This window comes from Trichoderma harzianum (assembly GCF_003025095.1).
Source record: "Trichoderma harzianum CBS 226.95 unplaced genomic scaffold M431scaffold_7, whole genome shotgun sequence".
Taxonomy (NCBI): Eukaryota; Fungi; Ascomycota; class Sordariomycetes; order Hypocreales; family Hypocreaceae; genus Trichoderma; species Trichoderma harzianum.
This window is the reverse complement of record NW_020209255.1, coordinates 2,342,526-2,360,493: the sequence shown is the minus strand read 5'-3', so window position 1 is coordinate 2,360,493 and position 17,968 is coordinate 2,342,526. Positions and strand designations below refer to the sequence as shown.

Genomic DNA, 17,968 nt, shown 5'->3' with positions numbered 1-17,968 from the left:
CTCCGTAGATGTGCTTCTTGGGATCAACCACATACAACAATGGTTACAACGGCTAAGACATTGGTGCTCTACGGCCACAGGCTGTTGTACCCACGCAGCAGCAGTTTAATAAGAACTACATTTGCTCCATCTAATTTCTTCAGATATAAAGATGATATTCTTAAGACTCATCACTGATCACTGCGTAGATACGCGACCGCTATGATGGACCATATATATCAGCAGAGACCTATCTACGCCAAAGACTCTAAATATAGCCTCACATCCATGTTTCAGAGGAACAGGAACTCTGCGCTAATGGTGATGGACAATCACGCGCTGTATCCTCTCCACCCTTTTGCAGTCGGCCGAATTTCTCTTTTAGGATTGAGCTGCATAGGACCGGGCCAGCGTTGAGCCTCAAGCGACAAGGCATCCCATTGACTCTACGGGAATACACACATACACACCTACTCATCACTCCTTTCTTCCCTTTTAATATGCAAGCTTGAACATACATCCTGCTAGGTAATACTCCGCCAAAATTTTGTCTTGTCTTTCTTTTTCTTGTTTCCTTCTTCTTCTTCAAGTCCCACGCCCACTTCCTGTTGTAAGTCTACCGAACAAATACGCATCTCCTTTCTTTTCGGCTCAGGCCGTGATATTGATGCCTAGTTTGCAGCACCATTTCATGTATAACTTGCCAAGCCATCAGGCTCGCCAAAACAAGGCTACGGAGTACGGCCAGCCAATTATTTGCCCAGTGGGCTCTACTCCGTAGATACCGGATAAAAGGCATAAAAAAAGGCAGAAGGATTTCCACCCTCCACAAGTCCTCCTATACTACCCAACCTGCATAGCTGCGGCATCCATATCATTAAACTTCGCATTTATTGGCTATAGAATATTTCAATGCTATGTAATTCCATGCACTTTTCAAGTCACGCTAGTGCATCTAATTAACCGGTGATATGCACTTCTCACGAGGCTGGCGCCTGGAGCGCGGCCAAAGAGCCTCAACCTCTCCCGGCTTGAGGTCGCTTATAGAGGTGACTTTTTTAAATGGGAATCCCTACCATCCCCTCTGGTCATCCAATCATTAATTACCCATCTACTCAACAACGCGTACACATACGTCCGAAGCTCCAGTGCTGTAATCTCATCGCCGTCTGGCTAACACTAACGATGTCCCTGAAAAAGCTCGCAGCCGACGACTATCGAGTGGGATAGATCTGTCCCCTAGAAGTTAAACAGACTGCGGCGATGGAGATGCTAGATGAAGAACACCAGCCTCTTAAGCAATCCCCTACCGACCACAACGTTTACAAGCTCAGCAGCATCCATGGCTATAATGTTGTAATCGCCGGCCTTCCCTAAACCGGCAACTGCTCTACGGCGGTAGTTGTTACACAAATAAGGATAATATTTAAGAAACTTCGATATAGTTTACTAGTTGGCATTAGCGGTGGCGTGCCGGTAGAAACAGACAACGGAATAATTCAACTAGGGTATGTAGTCGTTAGTAAGCCGACTGGCGAACACTCTGGAGCAATACAATATAATTACGGCAAGGCAATAGATGGCTTTATTAAGCGCACCGGCTCTCTCATACCCCCGCCTGCTGCGTTCCTGAACGCTGTACAAGCTTTAGCTATAGAACAAAGCAGGTCAGACAATAATCCCATTTAGGAGAACACGCAGAGGATCCGGTCGCAACGTCGAGGTTTGCAGCACTTCAAATTCCCAGGCATCGCAAACGATCATCTTTATCAGCCAGATTACAACCACCAACAGATAGGAATGAATTGCGAGAAAGGAGGTTGCAACCCGGAGCAGCGGATCGAACAACCAGTGGAAGAAGACGATAAGTATTTTATTGTTGTACATCAAGGCACGATAGCATCCGGGGAGCTAGTGATCAAGGATGCAAAGAAGAGGGACTTCTTAGCACAAAAGTACAACCTCCTATGCTTTAAGACGGAGGCCGCAGGGGCACTTGCCGATTTCCCTTGCTTAGTTATTCAAGGCATTTCCGACTACTGCGACTCCCACAAGAACAACAACTGGCATGGTTTTGCGGCGGCGGCGGCTGCGGCTTATGCCAGACGGTTATTTTTCCACATGCCTACCGAGATAGAAGAGGAGTAAGCGTGAGCTCTGGTTAGGGAATTTTTGTCGCATTTATAGCTTACATTCAATCAAGGACATCTATCAAACCAACTGCTTTCGATCTCCAGTCATATTTACCCGGAATTCGTCAAATTTCAAAGTTCATTGCAAGAAAAGAAGAGCTTACGGAAATGCAAGAGGCTCTTCAGCCCACAGTTCGGCCCCACCGTCGTCGGGCTGTTGTTCTTCATGGATTGGGAGGTATAGGCAAGACGCAGCTGGCACTTGAGTATGCTCAGCAGCATCATGAACACTACTCCACGAAGATTTGGCTGGAGGCGAGAAATGAAACAACGATAAATCAAAGCTTCACCCGATTAGCAGAACAAATCCTTCAGAAAGAGCAAGTAACCTACATTCAGACTGCTGTGGACAGCCAAGATCAAAGCATTATTCTAAATGCAGTGAAAAGGTGGCTAGATAAGCCTGCCAACAAATCATGGTTGATTATTTATGATAACTATGATTATCACGATTTGGATAACGCTCATACTGAGGACGAAGAGTTCTTGGGTATCTCTGGCCAAATTACTGTCTCCATGAATCTCAGGGGCCAAGAGAAGGAGGTGAGATCGCAGTCTTATGATATTCGCAAATATTTTCCTAAGGCCGACCATGGCACCATTATTATAACCAGTCGAGTATCGTCAAGGAAGTTAGGACGGCCGATTAAAATAAGCAAATTGAAAAGTCTCGATGATTGTCTAGAGATTCTAGCCTCAAACTCGGGCCGTAATATAATTGACGGTATGTCGCCCTGGCTCTTATAGGAAGAAGAGACTGAACTAACCTTTTTGCAACAGATCCGGCAGCTGTCGATCTTGCGAAGCGGCTTAATAGGCTTCCTCTTGCCCTTGCATCAGCTGGGGCTTACCTAAGACAAGTGCCTATAAATTACACCAAATACCTTCAGGATTATAAAAAGTCTTAGGTGGAGTTGCACAAAAATACTAAAGACCTAGAATCTTATGATAAAGTCTTATATACGACATAGGACATCACACATAAACATATTCAGGAGCAAAATTCAACTGCATCTCTTCTGCTTCACCAATAGGCTTATTTCAATAGTAAAGACCTATAGTATAACTTACTGCAGAGCGGTCGATCACACAAACTAGACTAGCTTCAAGATCTGACAAAAGACAGAATCCCCTTTCATACGATAATGGGGTTACTATGCGATCACGGGCTTGCGCAGGCTGGTACACCTACTTTATCGCAGATTACAAAGTCAACTGGGTATAGCGTGCATGCTTACGTTCACTCCTGGATAATTAACGTTCTTAATCAGAAATCTAACAATAATATAGCGCACGCAGCCCTTAATTACGTAGAGTCTCATATCCCGAACCAGGAACAACCTAAGTTCTAGTCCAAGCAACGGCAGCTCCTAGGGCATGCGGATCGATGCTATGACTTAATCAGTACCATGCTTATAGAAGATAAAGACCTACGGCCATTACAATCACTAGGTTTCCTCTATACCGATCAAAATCGACTTAGCAGGGCTGAAGCTTTGCTTAACCAAGTAATTCAAGGGCTCGAAAAGACATTAGGACCAAAGCACGCATCAACACTTAACGCAGCCAACACTTTGGGACAAGCCCTTCGTTATCAAGGCCGACTTAACGAAACTGAAGCCATATATAAGAAAATACTCCAAGAAAGAGAATTGGTATTAGGGCCAGAGCATATAACAACACTTGAAACAGTCAGCAATATGGCAGTGGTCTACAGAGATCAAGGCCGACTTAATGAAGCTGAAGCTTTACTTGAACGAGCACTTCATGGCTCTGAAAAAGTATTACAACCAGAACATCCATCAATATTCAGGATACTTCATAATCTGGGGTTTGTTTATATTGCCAAACGCCAACTTGATAAAGCTGAAGTTACATATATACGAGTACTTCAGGGGGAGGAAAAGGTATTGGGACCGGAGCATATATCAACACTTGACACGGTTAACAATCTTGGACTTATCTATCTTGATCAACACCAACTTGATAAAGCTGAAGCTATGTTTAAGCGTGCACTTCAAGGGAAAGAGAAAGCATGGGGATTAGATCATACATCAACCCTTGAAACAGTCCTTAATTTAGGACTTGTTTATAAAAATCAGTTTCAAGCTGATAAAGCTGAAGCTTTATTAAACCAAGCACTTCAAGGGTTTGAAAAGGTATTGGGACCAGAGCATACATCAACACTTTCAGCAACCCACAGCCTAGGAATGTTGTATATGGCCCTGTTTCGATGTACTGAAGCTGAAGCTTTATTGAAGCAAGCACTTGAAGGGTTTGAGAAGGTATCAGGACCAGAGCATACATTAACACTTGAAGTAGCCAAGCATCTAGGAGATATCTATATTGGCCTAGATCGATTCGATGAAGCTGAAGCCACACTTCAGCAAGCACTTCGAGGTTTCAACAAGGCATTAGGACCAGAGCATATATCAACACTTATGACCGCCCAGAGCCTAGGAGGTCTCTATAAGAGCCTGGATCGATTTAGTGAAGCTGAAGCTATGTGTAAGCAAGCACTTCAAGGTTACGAGAAGGCATTGGGACCAGCGCATCCATCAACACTTTTGGCAGCCCAGAGCCTAGGAGATTTCTATATTACACAAGGCCAACTTAGCGAAGCTAAAGATATACTTGAGCGGGCGTTTGAGAGCTCCAAGGCATCGGGACCAGAGAATCCTATGGCATTCGCAATCGTCAGCGGTCTAGGCCAGCTCTATACTAAGCAAGGCCGACTTAGCGAAGCTGAAGCTATGTTTAATCAAGCACTTCAAGGGTTTGAGAAGGCATCAGGACCAGAGAAAACTTCAACACTTGAAATAGTCAATAACATGGGCCATCTCTACACTAAACAAGGCCGATTCGACGAAGCTGAAGCTATGCATGAGCGAGCACTTCAAGGTTTTGAGAAAGCCCTGGGGCCCCGTGCTATTGAGACACACATCCCCACGTTGGACTGTCTTGAGTGGTTTGGAGATGTTTGTTATAAACAAGGAAAATTGCAAAACGCCAGGCAATATTATCTTCGTGCACATCACGGTCTTCGCGCTGTTCTTGGAGCTGATTGCGAAAGGGTCAGAAGACTATCGGAAGTATTAGAGGAGATTGGACAATGACTTATCGCTCTATCAACTTTATTAGTTTTGAGCTTAATGTATATCGCGCACTTAGAGCGCTTAGATTGAATCAACGAGTATCTCCCGTTATCTTATCTAAACCTTCAATGCCGCTACTATCTAGGTGAAAGAAACTCGATATATATTTATCATATATTGTCCCCATCATCTCCGTTCATCAACGGCTACTCATGATGAACGCAGGTATCCGCGGCATTGTGAGTACACAAGGACCGATTGCTAATAAGGGAAGCCGTTGTAGACAATAGGCCGATGAAATCGCAGAAAAGAGCATCATAGAGATTCATCACGAGAGACAGAGAGAATATAACAAGCGGCAAATTTGTAACTAGGGGGTCGACAACACTGATCAATGAGACAGACTCCATTGATTGAGACGCTATGAAACATAGACTGTGAGCTTGGCTGTTTCCTCAAGTTGACCGCTGCCCAAGGCTATGTTTCTATCAGCTGACTTGTTCTCTTCAGCGTCTGAGACAACTTCAGGAGCAGTGATGCTGAAAGGGTCACCATCTGGAGCATCGGGATCCTCGGGCTCTCCTCCAGCATTGAATCCACCTACACCCTCCTCAAATTCTGCCACCTCGTCCTCATTGCCCATATCATCAATACTGTCCCCTATAACACTGAAAAGCGCCGCTCTTGACGAACCGCGAATGGAGCGCACAGGTCGCCTGCGTGGTACAACTCGGGTGGCCCCTTGACTTCTAGCTCTCGCCTGCAAAATGGTTCTCGTTCGATCAAATCTCCACCATATGGGGGAGTACACGTTGAAGACAACGGATCTCACTCGCTCATCTACCCTAGCTCTGCGGTCTCGCAAAGCGTCTCTGACCTTGTTGATCTCGTTATGCTCATAGTATGCAGGCGGCCTAGCCACGGAGAGTTCAAGGTTTGGCGAGACGTTACTGAGAGGGGTATATCGATCCTGATAGTTCCAGTACTGCCAGAATAGTGAATTGACGTGTGTCACTTGCTCGGGGACAAGCCCCATCCGCTTGTTTTGAATGATGTTGTTATTTCCAAACCATCCAATGAGCCCTGCAGCATCATAGATGTATTGAAGCCCATTCAGGGAATCGAGGACAAGTCGTCTGTCTTCCAAATCAACCGCGCCAAGTCGAAGGCGGTTCAGCTGGGAGTACACACCGTGCATATGGAAGAGAAGACCGTATCCGCTCAGAGAAGCGAAGAAGCCGCGTGTGACATCGTCCATGTGCAAGACGTTGTAACGCTCTTCATATACGGTCCTTAGTAGGTTGAGCGTCAGGTCCACATCATCGATGGACTCTTTGATGCTGTTGAAGATATCGCGGACCTCGCCAGACTCGAAGCTTTGCGACGTTATGCTAGACATGCTTGTGAGGGCCGGGAGCCAAACACCATAGAAACGCCGATAGCGATAGTCCAGTCGGCCAAGGGCTATGACCTGGAAGAAGGCAGCGTGCTCGCCTTGGACAACTTCCTGAAGCTCCCTGAATGTGATGACTTGTGGAGCACCGCCAACAACCCAGCCCCGGATTGTTTGGACAGCATCGACGATGGTCAGGACGCCGCCGATTACACTGATAATAGCAGATGCCATGATCAATGAAATATGGTGTATAGAATGGGTGATTGGAAAATGTTTGAGACTTGACTGTTGGCTGGTAGAGAGATCTCTAGACTTGGTGCTTGTTATTAATCCGCACTTATTTATGTATTATGACTGAACTCGGGGGTTTCAGGCATCAAACCCGCCGTTGGGCTTATCGCTGCATTTATGCGTTGGCATTGTACCTAATTCATAGTCTATAAAATTCAGGACAAGAGAGTGAGCACATTACACAGCGCGCCAACCAAGACACTCAATTTGCATGTCAAAGCATCTATCTAGCTCTATATGTGCCCAGTACGGCTCTTGTTATAAGAGAAATATGACAAACCACATGCACATCAATGCAGTAAGGCCTAAGGCATAGATACCTTATGATACCCAACCAGATTCCCCTCTTTCTGAAATACGAAGAATATGATGTAATACAGGATAGATATGACCGATGGTAGGAAGCCCAGGAGAAGGTCGAGGCGAATCTAACAGGTTATTCTAGAGGTATCATCATATACTAGAGAAATGTAGCTATAATAGCAGATACTAAAAGAGAAAAAGAGAGAGAGAAAAGGTCAATTCCACTCCTTTGAAAATACTGCAGTGCTTGTATCCTCGTTTTATGCCAACTACCTTCATTATGAGCTCAAATACAAGCTGATGTATAAATCAATTCCCTCGACCTGTATCCAGGCTTCTCTATTACCATGCCTAGCGTACATGCGGCCCAATAAGACCTTAGGGCAGTCGAGGTGCAAGATTTCACCCTAAAGGTCAACATCAACTAGTAAAATAATAATCCTTTAGGCTCTTATCTTTACTGTAAGTACATGTATTCGTGGTGGAGGACACTACAAAGAGAAGGGACGTTGGAATGTTCTAACTTACACTGAGATCCACATGTATATGTATCCACTGCTGTAATCATCATGATATTCGATCTCCATCAGCGATACAGACTGAATTCAGGACAGAGAATAACTGTGAAAATAAATTAGAGCTTCTGTGGCGTTTAGTACATGAATTTAGTTGTCGCATACCAGGCTCAATTACATCATTTCGATTATACATGGCCGAAAAGGTGGAGTCGGTTGGAATCTCACAACCATGGCCCACAAAGATCTATCTAGTAGATGCGTTTGGATCACTAGACGAACTGGACGAATTTTCTTCAAAGGACAATATCATACTCTGGAAATGAACAACCAGGTAATATGATATACTAAATCTCAGTATTGACAGAAATCCAAACAATACGTGTCTCTACTGGGGCTATAGCCTGCACTTACGCATCACCGAGCACATACGACCATAGGTAGAGAAGAATTCGGGGTCCCGTTAAGCTCTTCTCTTGAATTGGACCTCTTCCTTTTTTTTTTTAGCTCAAGGCGCTAAATTTGGCGCTTCCGACGGTTTATGTGAAGGCAGAAGCTCACGTATAACTCATATATGTATAAGGATGTTGATGTATTGCCTTCCCTCTCCTTACCAAGTCGCCTTATATTCCATTTTCGCCGTGGTGAAATCAATATTACGATCAGAGCATACCTGACCTACTCTGAGCTTACGTGACCAATAACTTTACATAGCAATATTTCTGTATCACTAGCTACTATGGTAGGAGAGGCGATGTAATTCATACACTACTCGCAGTCCGTACATATCCCCCTTGTCGTATGCCCACCATCAAACGGGCCCGCCTCTTCTAATTATAGTACGCATTATATCTCGACAGCTGCGCTGGAGAAGCTCTTGACCTCAGCGCAGTTCAGTGCAAGATCTTATGGTAAAGTAGAGTCTTTTATGGGGTTACGTGACATACTCAGAGAAGCTTTTAGAGAATAGAGAGTCCTTCTTATCAGGCAAGCAGCAACTTCCCCTCAGTAATAGAGCATCACCACATACATAGCCTGGGCCCCAGGCCATAACGAAGTAGAAGAGATTGAGGTAGTAGACTGGCTCCAAAAGAAAAGCATAGAGCCGGAAGAATCCCTGGCCAAAGAGCAACAGTTGCTAGAATTAGAAGAATAGCTGGACAAGCCAGCAGAAGAGATAAATAAACCAACCAGGCACAAGCTCCCAAAAAGAATACTACCTTGCTGATAACAGAGAGGCCAGGTCAGGCGACTATGAAACTTACCACGGGCGTTTTAATCACAAGAGCATACACAGCCAATGCAAATGTGGGAACCTGGCAGAGTGCGGGCTTACAAAAGAGCAGATAAACAGCAAGGGGGAAAAGAAGATGCTCTAGCTTACTTAGTTCGGCCTAAAGGAAGTAACCATTTTCCTGGCCGAAGTAGAGACCACAGGACTGTATAAAAGGATAAACGAGATATAAGAGACCAAATATCCTGGCATAAGTGCCCTAAACCCACTTAGAGGCGGTACAACGAGCTTAGATCCTTGGGAGGGACTTACGAAAAGCCTGCCCAACAGACAGGGTATACTGTAAGAGCACTACTGTCCTTACCAGCTGCCAGGTCTAAGCTTTTTTCCGTGCTTACTTTCATGCAGTCAGGGAAGGTCGTAACGGAAGTAATAATAATGCCGACGCCCCGTTACACTATATGTGCCTACTAACGCCGATGTTCCGTTATTGCAGATGTGTACTCCAAAGTGATGAGACTTTCCGACTATTGAGTTGTCAGAAAGTCTTAAACATGCAGTCAGCCCAGGCCACCAAATAATACCTGATTTCACAAGCTTCCCTCCTACATCTACAGGTACCCCACCTTTTGGGTGCCTAACCACCAAAAACTCCCACCTGTTTAACTAGCTATTAGATAAAACGACTATGATTTTTTCATTTACGGTCCCATCTGAGGACTCTGGAGAAATAAAAACATCTGTAAAACCTCCGGATAACTAGAATAGAATAAACCCCGTCGCCCCCGGACCCGCAATAGTTTTTTAACCCCAGAAGGAGGTAACCCCCTTAGGCCCAAAAATAGGAGAGGCTACGGTCCTCCCCTTTACCCCTAAGAAGAAGAGACGCTTTAAAGAAGCCCTTAGCATAGATAAAATGCCCTTACTCAGCTTTAACAAGGCAAAACTAAGTACAGCAGCAACAACGACCGCAGCGCAGACAGTATTAAAAGGCCTTATTACCTCTATTTTCAGCGGTGTAAAGGAAGCCACTGACCTAAGTAAAAAAGGAAAATCCCTTACCAGGAATAAAATTATAAGCTAAATTAATAAAATTAACGTATAATAACAGGCTAAATAAGACGTAGTATTAAATATAGCTATAATTATTAACTTCTGCCTAGTATAATACTTATTCTAACTCTCTTTAATAGTAGTAAAATAAGTTTAATTATACCTAAACACTATACTTAAAAACTTTATTACCTCCTATATTAACCCTAAGGGGAGGCCTAAAAACCCTAAGAAATTAAATAGTAAAAAAAAAACTACCTAACTAATTAAAATAACGTTAGCTAATATATACTACAGTAAGGGAGATAAATTAAACGGCTTTAAGTACCCTACTGTAATAAAAGCTCCTACAGCTACTGGAAAAGTAGGCTAAAAGGACCTTAAGGTTACGTAAGCATAGGTCGCGTCGCAGAACACCACTTATAATAAAAAGCCGCAAAAGGATAATAATACCTAAAAGAATCCTACTCTTAGCAGTAAAAGGCCAGCCCTCGCTAATAGAAAATAAAACAAAGATAAAGCTATATTAAGCAACCAGAAGCCTAACGACTGCATCTTTATCCAGGTTCCGCCAGACTATAACTAAAAAAAAATAATAGCTATTAGTATTAAATAAGAATTAATTAGCTTTATAAAACTTAGCATTAAGGATATTACCTACTTTTAAAAAGTCTAGTTAGGCTTCGCTCTTTAGGTAAAAGACTAAAATACCAAAAATAAAATTATTACCCTTAAGCTAGCTGCAGAAAGTAATAACCTAAAAATTAAAAAAGTATATATATAGAAGGTCTTCCTTATATATAGCGTACCGAAAACCTATACAGACATAAGCAGGACTTATACTATAGACGCGCTAATCCCTAAGGAGGTGTACGTTAGGGCTGGGGTTAAAAACCTACTAGCGGCCTACTACAAGGCCCCCTTTAGGGAATTTTTTAATATATATAGCTACTTTATCTTTTTTAAAGAAAACGTTAAACCCAGCTTTAGACTTTTTAATATCTCCTACCTAGCTAAAGTCTAGGTCCAACCGCCTTAGGTTACCTAATACCAGCAATACCTTAGTTTCTATAACCCCTGGAATTACACTAAGACTAAGAGATACCTTAAATATAGTAAGCTATTATACAAATATAATAATACTATAGTAAACTACCCGTCCCCCCCCTAGTATACTAACTATAACGGCCCTTATACAGCAGATTCCCTAAAGTACCTTACTAGACCAGTCGTTAAGAATAGAGAAAAGGTATAGATAACCAGAGCCTAACTCTAGGCTATCTAGGAGCTAGGCCAGCAGAAGTATAATAAGGCTAATCTACCTAAACCTAAACCCACCCCCGCCCTAACCTCTAATACTAAGAAAATAACTAACCCAGGGACCTAAACGGGCCCCCGCCTACATCTACTAATATCTAGCTTAACACTACCTTTCCCCCCTTAGGCCCTAGCTAAAAAAGTTATAATTAAAGTTAACTTAGATAAGGAGGATCTTTATAAAGGAGCCTCCCCCGCTAGGTCGGCAGTTTACGTAGCCGACCTAAATAGTAAAAAGGAGGACGTAGGGGCTAAAGGGGATAAAAATATACTTAACGCTCCCCCCAGAATTAACAGACCTTTTAACATAAGCCTATAAACAATAGACCCCGTTGCAGCTACTAAAGAAACATTAGCCTTAAAATCTTTTAAGCTAACGTTAAGAAAAGCAGTTTATATTAGGATATTACCCTATTATTAATATAAAAAAGTAGCTATAATATTATATTAATTTAGGAACCCTACGCTTAATAAAATAGGGTATTAAATAAAAGGTAAATTAAAAATTACCCTAGATATTAAGTATATAACCCCCTAAATAATTAAAAAGATACTAAACCTTTAGTTCTTATATTTATTAAAATCTCCCTAAACCTCCTTAGTAAATAACTCTTTCCCCTAGGCTTAGAAAATAAATATATATATTAAATAAAGGTATATAATTATACTATTATTAACGTTTACTAAAGGGCTTTAGTAAATTTAGCTACAGAAACCCTTACTAAATAAGGCCCTCCCCCCCCCCGCTTAATTATTACAGGCGACTTTAATACCTTACACTAACTTTAGGAATTAAGCAGAGGCGTAAACCCAGTAGGTAATAAAATTACAGAATAGGCGGAAAAGTATAATCTCCTCCCAGCTCTAATAAACACGCCTACCTAACACTTAGGAAAATACATTAACCTAGTCTTTATAAACTACCCTACGTTAACTAAGGTTAAATACTCCCTTAATATAAGGTTAGACTACTATATAGTAATTATAAACCTACCTAAGCCCCTTAGAATAACCCTAGGGGCAGGGAAAAAATATATCCTATTAAAATATTAGGAAGACTTTAGCTAACTTATATACTCCTTTGCTTAAACCCTTCCTATAGTTAACCTAACTATACTATTAGAAACTAACCTTAATAAATATACTAAGGCCCTGTAGAACCTTTTTAAATAAGCTATAAAGGGGGCTAGCAAAACCAGACACTAGAATAGCCATAGTATACTATAGTAGTTAGAAAAGTATAAAGCAGCCCATAAAGCCTATAAAGAAGCAGCAGATAGCTCCCCTGCCTAAAAAGGAGCCCGTAAGACCCTTAAAGACTCCATATACTACAGTAAGCAAGCCCACTAAAATAAGATTATAATAAAAGCTAGCGCTACTAAGAATATTTAATTAGTAGCTAAGTAACGTAAGGTAATAGACTGCTTTTAACCGCCCCCCTTAATAAATAAAGATAAAAGTATCTTAAACCCTACGGAGAAAGTAACTTTCCTTAAAGATAAACTTCTTAAGCATAAGATAATAAAGGAGGATATCTTAAACCTATAAAAAAAGGACTTTCCCATTAATAATAATATCTACTAGGACTAAACAGTATTAAAGTCAAAGACTAAGAAAGCTATAATAGGGTTAAGAAACACTACGCTTAATATAAACGGTATATTAATCACCCTTTTACAGCTTACCTAGCCTACTATCAGCAAGTACGTAACTAACCTTTTCCGCAGATGTTTAATAATAGAATACTACCTACTCCCTTTTTAAAGCGCGGAGATTATTATTATCCCTAAACTTAGGAAGCCGGAGAAGGTATATACTATATATAAAGGCTATAGACCTATCTCCCTACTCTCCTACATAGGTAAAAGCCTTAAAAAACTCCTAGCTAAAAGAGTTTCCTTTTTAGCAATAGAATATAAAATACTGCTAGAATAATATTTCAGGGCTCTTTTAAAAAGGTTTATAATAGACTTAGTTACCTGCCTGCTATATAATACTAAAGTCGCCCTAGCCTAAGGTCTTATTATTTCCTTCCTTATACTTAATATTTCCAATGTATTTAATATTATTATATATAACCGCCTGGTTTATAAACTTAGGGAATAAGGGTAGCCCCCCCTTTTTATAAAATAGGTTAACTCCTTTATAAGTAACCGTAAGGCTTTTATCTAAAACAGCTATAGAATTACCCTCCTAAAGATAGAGCTGGAATACGGAGCCCTATAGGGGTCCCCTATTTCCCCTATTATCTTTATACTCTATTTCTCCCCTAGCCTAAGGCTTAACGACCCTAACACCTGCTTTAGGTATATAAATAATATTAGTATTATAGTAATAAAGGCTAATACTAAAGAAACCGCCTAAAAGCTCTAATAGGAATTAAAAAATACCTTAAACTAGGGTAATAAGAACGTAGTCTTCTTTAACCTAAATAAGGCTAAACTTATATACTTCTATAGGACTAGAACTTAAATATATAATAAAGAAGTAGACTTTAGAAGAAAGACTATAGCCCCCTAAGACTTAGTCTATTAGCTAAAGATATACCTAAACTTACGGCTTTCCTTTAAAAAATACCTCGGGATTATAAAGGGGAAAGCCCTTAAAACAGCTAACTTCCTAAAATCCCTAAATAAAATATAAAAAAGATCCCCGCCAAATACAATAGCTATAGTAGCTAAGGCCTACGTTACCCCTATAGCCCTATATAGGACGGAGGCGTTTTAGCCCGGCGAAAGTAGATAGAGTATAATAAACCTAAATAAATAAGTAGGAACAGGCTTAGCAGGACTAACTATAATCCTAGAACCCCTATTTAAAGCAGCAGCCAGAGTAGTCGTCCTTGTGTAAAAGACGACTAACCTCTCTATTATATACAGAGAATTAGAAGTCCCCCTAGCATTAGTATAGGTAGTATAGACTAGACTTTATACAGTAGCTTACTTCGCAGGCTTAAACAGGAACCACCTAGTTAGCAGACGTATTAATAAAAAACTCCTGCCTAAGGTTCCCCTTACCTAACTATAATATACCGCAGCCCTAGTAGGGAAAATAGTTTAACCTTCTTTTTTTACTAAAAACAACGAAGCAGTTTAAGCAGACCTAGACTTTAGAGGCTTACTAAAGTTAAAGGCAGTAGAAAAATACCTAGAACTACTCAACGGCCTCCCTAGGTCTACTTTCCTTACTTACTTAGACGGCTTATAAGATAAATAAGATAATATAGGCTAGGGAGCTGTTATATACTATAACTTTAAAAGAACTATAATATATAGTCCTCTCGCTAATATAAAGGTCTACGACACCAAGGCAGTAGACGCCTTTAAAGCTATAAAGTTAGCCAGGACGCACACCCTTATAAACCTAGATATCTAAAAGATTTTACTCTTCCTAGATAACTTAGCGGTAGTAGATAAAATACTAAGGCTAACTCCCGCCTTATCCTAAGGAGCCTATATAAGGCTACGCTAAATCACCTAAAAACTACTCCTATAGGTAACTATAAGGGTAGCCTAGGTCCTAGGCTATAAAGATATACTAGAAAACGAAAAAGCCGACCGACTAGTAAAAAAGGGTTTAGAACTCCCTTACCTCTTAAAAAACTACTTTACTATTACCTTTATTAAAAAGTAAATAAAAAAAAAACACAGGGAAATATAAGACGCTAACTAAAAGAGTAACTACCTAAAGTCCTATAAGGCTAGTAGATAGGGCCTTTATAAAGCCCCTTTTATACCCCCTAAACTATATTTCCTACACCTAATCCTATATAAGCTATTAGCTAAAAGGTCTAAATATAAGGACTTTATAAAATACTATAAGAGATTTAGATATAACGCCAGGCCCACCTATAAATACAGAGAACTAAGGACATAAGGATACTTCGTAAAGTACTATATAGTAGCCCTTTTCCTCCTTAATGTACCGGAGAGGGAGATACGCTTCGGAACCACCTATATCTAATACCTCCTTAGTAACGGAGGATATAAAGACTTTCAAAAACTAGTGGAGGACATAAGCCCATACAGCCCCCCCCCTACAGAAACAGATACGTAAAATAAATTAATACATCCCCTTTTCCTTTATTATATTAAAACGTAGCAAACGCCCGATCTAAACTCAGCGGCTTCTACCGTCCTAGTGCCTAGATGAGGACTTATGTAACTAGATTACTTAGTGGACGTTAATAATAAAACAAACAAACAAACAAACATACCTGATTTCACTAATAACCTAATCACCTATAAATCTGGACAAGGTAAGACCATAATGATTGGCTGCTGAGGGGAGCACATGGTGTTGAGTAAGCCTATAGGCTAATCCTATAAGCACAAAAATAAGCGTATTCTACTGGGTCCCAATGAGCTCAGCAAAGTCTGTATGTAGCTTGATGATATTAACCCACATTCTGCTGTTGTAAAGTAAGTAACTAATAGTCTAACTGTGGAATATGGGTTAATAGTTTAGTAGGATAACACGCAGTTAACTAATTATAGGTAATTTACGCGATAGGTTGAGTGGGGGATGAGTTGAGTTGATTCAACCAGATTGGCCCATTTCCACTCGCTGTCGTCAGCATCTGACAGTCTTCTCCTTGAAAGTATACATAATAGGAAGGCATATAAGAAAAAACAGCAGATAAACAGCGGTGTGAATCATTTCGTTCAACAACCCAATTGGCGGGATTACTTCCAAAAATTTATCATTCGAGTCTTGGGGTTGATAGTTCCATTACTATGGAGTATCTCTCAATACAACAAAACATAACTATATCGGTACTCTTAGTCTAACCATAATTAGACTATAATAAAGAATACCTCTGCTTACCTACATCATTATCACCTAAGCTTTACTATACTATACTCTGTAGTGCATCTTTCAACTGCCGGTTGGGTCAGGATGATATGATATTCTCCATATTAATCTGTGAATTCCGGGCACCTACCCATAGAGTTATCTATGTATATAAGGGCTGATCTCTTCTCGATTTACATCTTTTTTTTACATTACAACTGCCAAGCTAGCCTCTCAATTCACTACTTCACTCTACAACAGCATCAACTCACCACACTCCATACTTCAGCAACAATGCTTTCCCTCAAGTCAACTCTCTTCTTCGCTCTTGGTTGCGCAAGCGCTGTACCTGCCACCGAGTCAGACAGGGGCTTCCAACTTGCTGTTCCCGTTCCTTGCAGCGAGGACTCGCTCGCCCTCTCGCTCGCCTCCCAAGAAACCAACTCGACTGCAGGCGCTGGGAATGCCTCTCTAGAGAAGAGAGCGTGCAGCTGGCAGGGCAATTTCTTCGAGCAGGGAGGATGCTCTTTTTCAGGAAGCCAGTTCAGCAATTGTGTCTCCGGCAGTGTCGGATGCGTGCTCACCAACTCGGTCCTGCCTTTCGGCTACAACAGCATCCTCGCAACGGACACCTCATGCGATCTCCGTATCTGGTTGGGCGGCTGCAATGATGGTTTCAGCTTCGGCATCCCTGCTGGTTCGCCAACTGGTATTTGCTGGGGTGGCTTTGGCACCGCCCACGGCTACTCGGTCCAGTGTTAAGTGCCCCAAGTCCAAGGATAAGAATAGGGAAATAGAGGTAAAGGATTCAGACAAAAGTGGCACACGAGCCAGCTCATGTTACGGATGGACCGGACCGGTATATATTTTCAGGTGTATATAGCAAAGCCAAATTCTGTTCCCGTGGCTTGATTGGAGGCAGAGCCCTGTATCTATACTGTATCCGAGGAAATACACAACAAGATGAGAAATGATGGAAATTCCGGTTCAAGGGCAGTACCACTGCGCTTGAGCAGACGTGACTATTCCTCAGTAATAAACAGACATGTTTCCTTCCCAGAGTGTCTCCCATGTCCTACTATAAGATTACTCTACAAGGAATTCTCACATACGTCGCCATCATTATGGTCTTTACGTGTTTCTCTTTATTTATGAGCTAAACACCTATAGGAACCGTCATTCTAGGTGTTGGAGGACATCCCCCACTCCAGAATCTTGAGGCATCTTTGACTTACCGTCGAAACACTGACCGCCTCTGGATGAGACCTGATGAACCAGCCTCAACTGTCACATATTCTCCGTGATAGGCATATCGACCAGAAGGTTGTTGTAGCATCGTTGAGAAATTATTTCCCCAGGGCTTACTAACAGCGAAAATGTCACAGAGAAGTTGATACGACCATCATACAGCTCATTTCTTAGCTTCTTATAACATAAACGAATCTGGGAGGCTCGAAGATCAATCTCCAGAAGTCTACTGCCATGATAGATTACTCTTTTTGAGGCTCCTAGACCCTCTCTCGTTTACGCCGCTCGCTGTGGAATCGAAGGCGATCAATTATTTAGCCCAGCTGGCAGAGCTCAAGGAGCCCATCCAGGGTCTGGGTTTGCACTGTTCCCACAAAGTTCCAACGCCACCTTGACTGCAAAGTGCCGATATCTGATGGCGGGTTTGCCTTGTTACCTTTATCAAATTGTTATGCTGCAGATTCTAGCACATACGACCATAGGTAGAGGAGAATTCGGGGTCCCGTCTGCTCCCCCATAGACAAGCCTCTAACCGGCAGATTAGTAGTTGA

General features: G+C 41.7%; 5 protein-coding genes across 5 annotated transcripts; 4 read left to right on the top strand and 1 right to left on the bottom strand.

Moving 5' to 3' along the window:
- Positions 1-1,779: 1,779 nt before the first annotated feature.
- On the top strand, positions 1,780-3,079 carry M431DRAFT_6577 (hypothetical protein; the record flags this gene model as incomplete). The annotated part of the gene is made up of 3 exons (XM_024921692.1): positions 1,780-2,123; positions 2,183-2,895; positions 2,952-3,079. 3 exons carry the CDS (start codon positions 1,780-1,782, stop codon positions 3,077-3,079), a joined length of 1,185 nt encoding a protein of 394 aa, XP_024774050.1.
- Positions 3,080-3,206: 127 nt separating this feature from the next.
- M431DRAFT_509365 (hypothetical protein) lies at positions 3,207-5,376 on the top strand. Its single transcript, XM_024919277.1, has one exon. The coding sequence runs from the start codon at positions 3,581-3,583 to the stop codon at positions 5,285-5,287; it is 1,707 nt and encodes a 568-aa protein (XP_024774049.1). The 5' UTR covers positions 3,207-3,580; the 3' UTR covers positions 5,288-5,376.
- Positions 5,319-7,032, bottom strand: M431DRAFT_509363 (hypothetical protein). The gene has a single exon (XM_024919276.1). The coding sequence runs from the start codon at positions 6,891-6,893 to the stop codon at positions 5,688-5,690; it is 1,206 nt and encodes a 401-aa protein (XP_024774048.1). The 5' UTR covers positions 6,894-7,032; the 3' UTR covers positions 5,319-5,687.
- Positions 7,033-9,816: 2,784 nt separating this feature from the next.
- M431DRAFT_86926 (hypothetical protein) lies at positions 9,817-10,089 on the top strand (the record flags this gene model as incomplete). Its single annotated transcript, XM_024923737.1, has 1 exon — positions 9,817-10,089. A coding segment is annotated over one exon (273 nt), but the record flags the coding sequence as incomplete, so codon positions are not given.
- A 6,374-nt stretch (positions 10,090-16,463) lies between these two features.
- On the top strand, positions 16,464-16,931 carry M431DRAFT_87195 (hypothetical protein; the record flags this gene model as incomplete). The annotated part of the gene is made up of 1 exon (XM_024923771.1): positions 16,464-16,931. The coding sequence occupies one exon, from the start codon at positions 16,464-16,466 to the stop codon at positions 16,929-16,931; it is 468 nt and encodes a 155-aa protein (XP_024774046.1).
- Positions 16,932-17,968: the final 1,037 nt, after the last annotated feature.

What these genes read in the sequence shown, in the direction of transcription:
- M431DRAFT_509365 (XM_024919277.1), top strand. Translation starts at nt 3,581, where the DNA reads ATGCTTATAGAAGATAAAGACCTACGGCCATTACAATCACTAGGTTTC.
- M431DRAFT_509363 (XM_024919276.1), bottom strand. Translation starts at nt 6,893, where the DNA reads ATGGCATCTGCTATTATCAGTGTAATCGGCGGCGTCCTGACCATCGTC.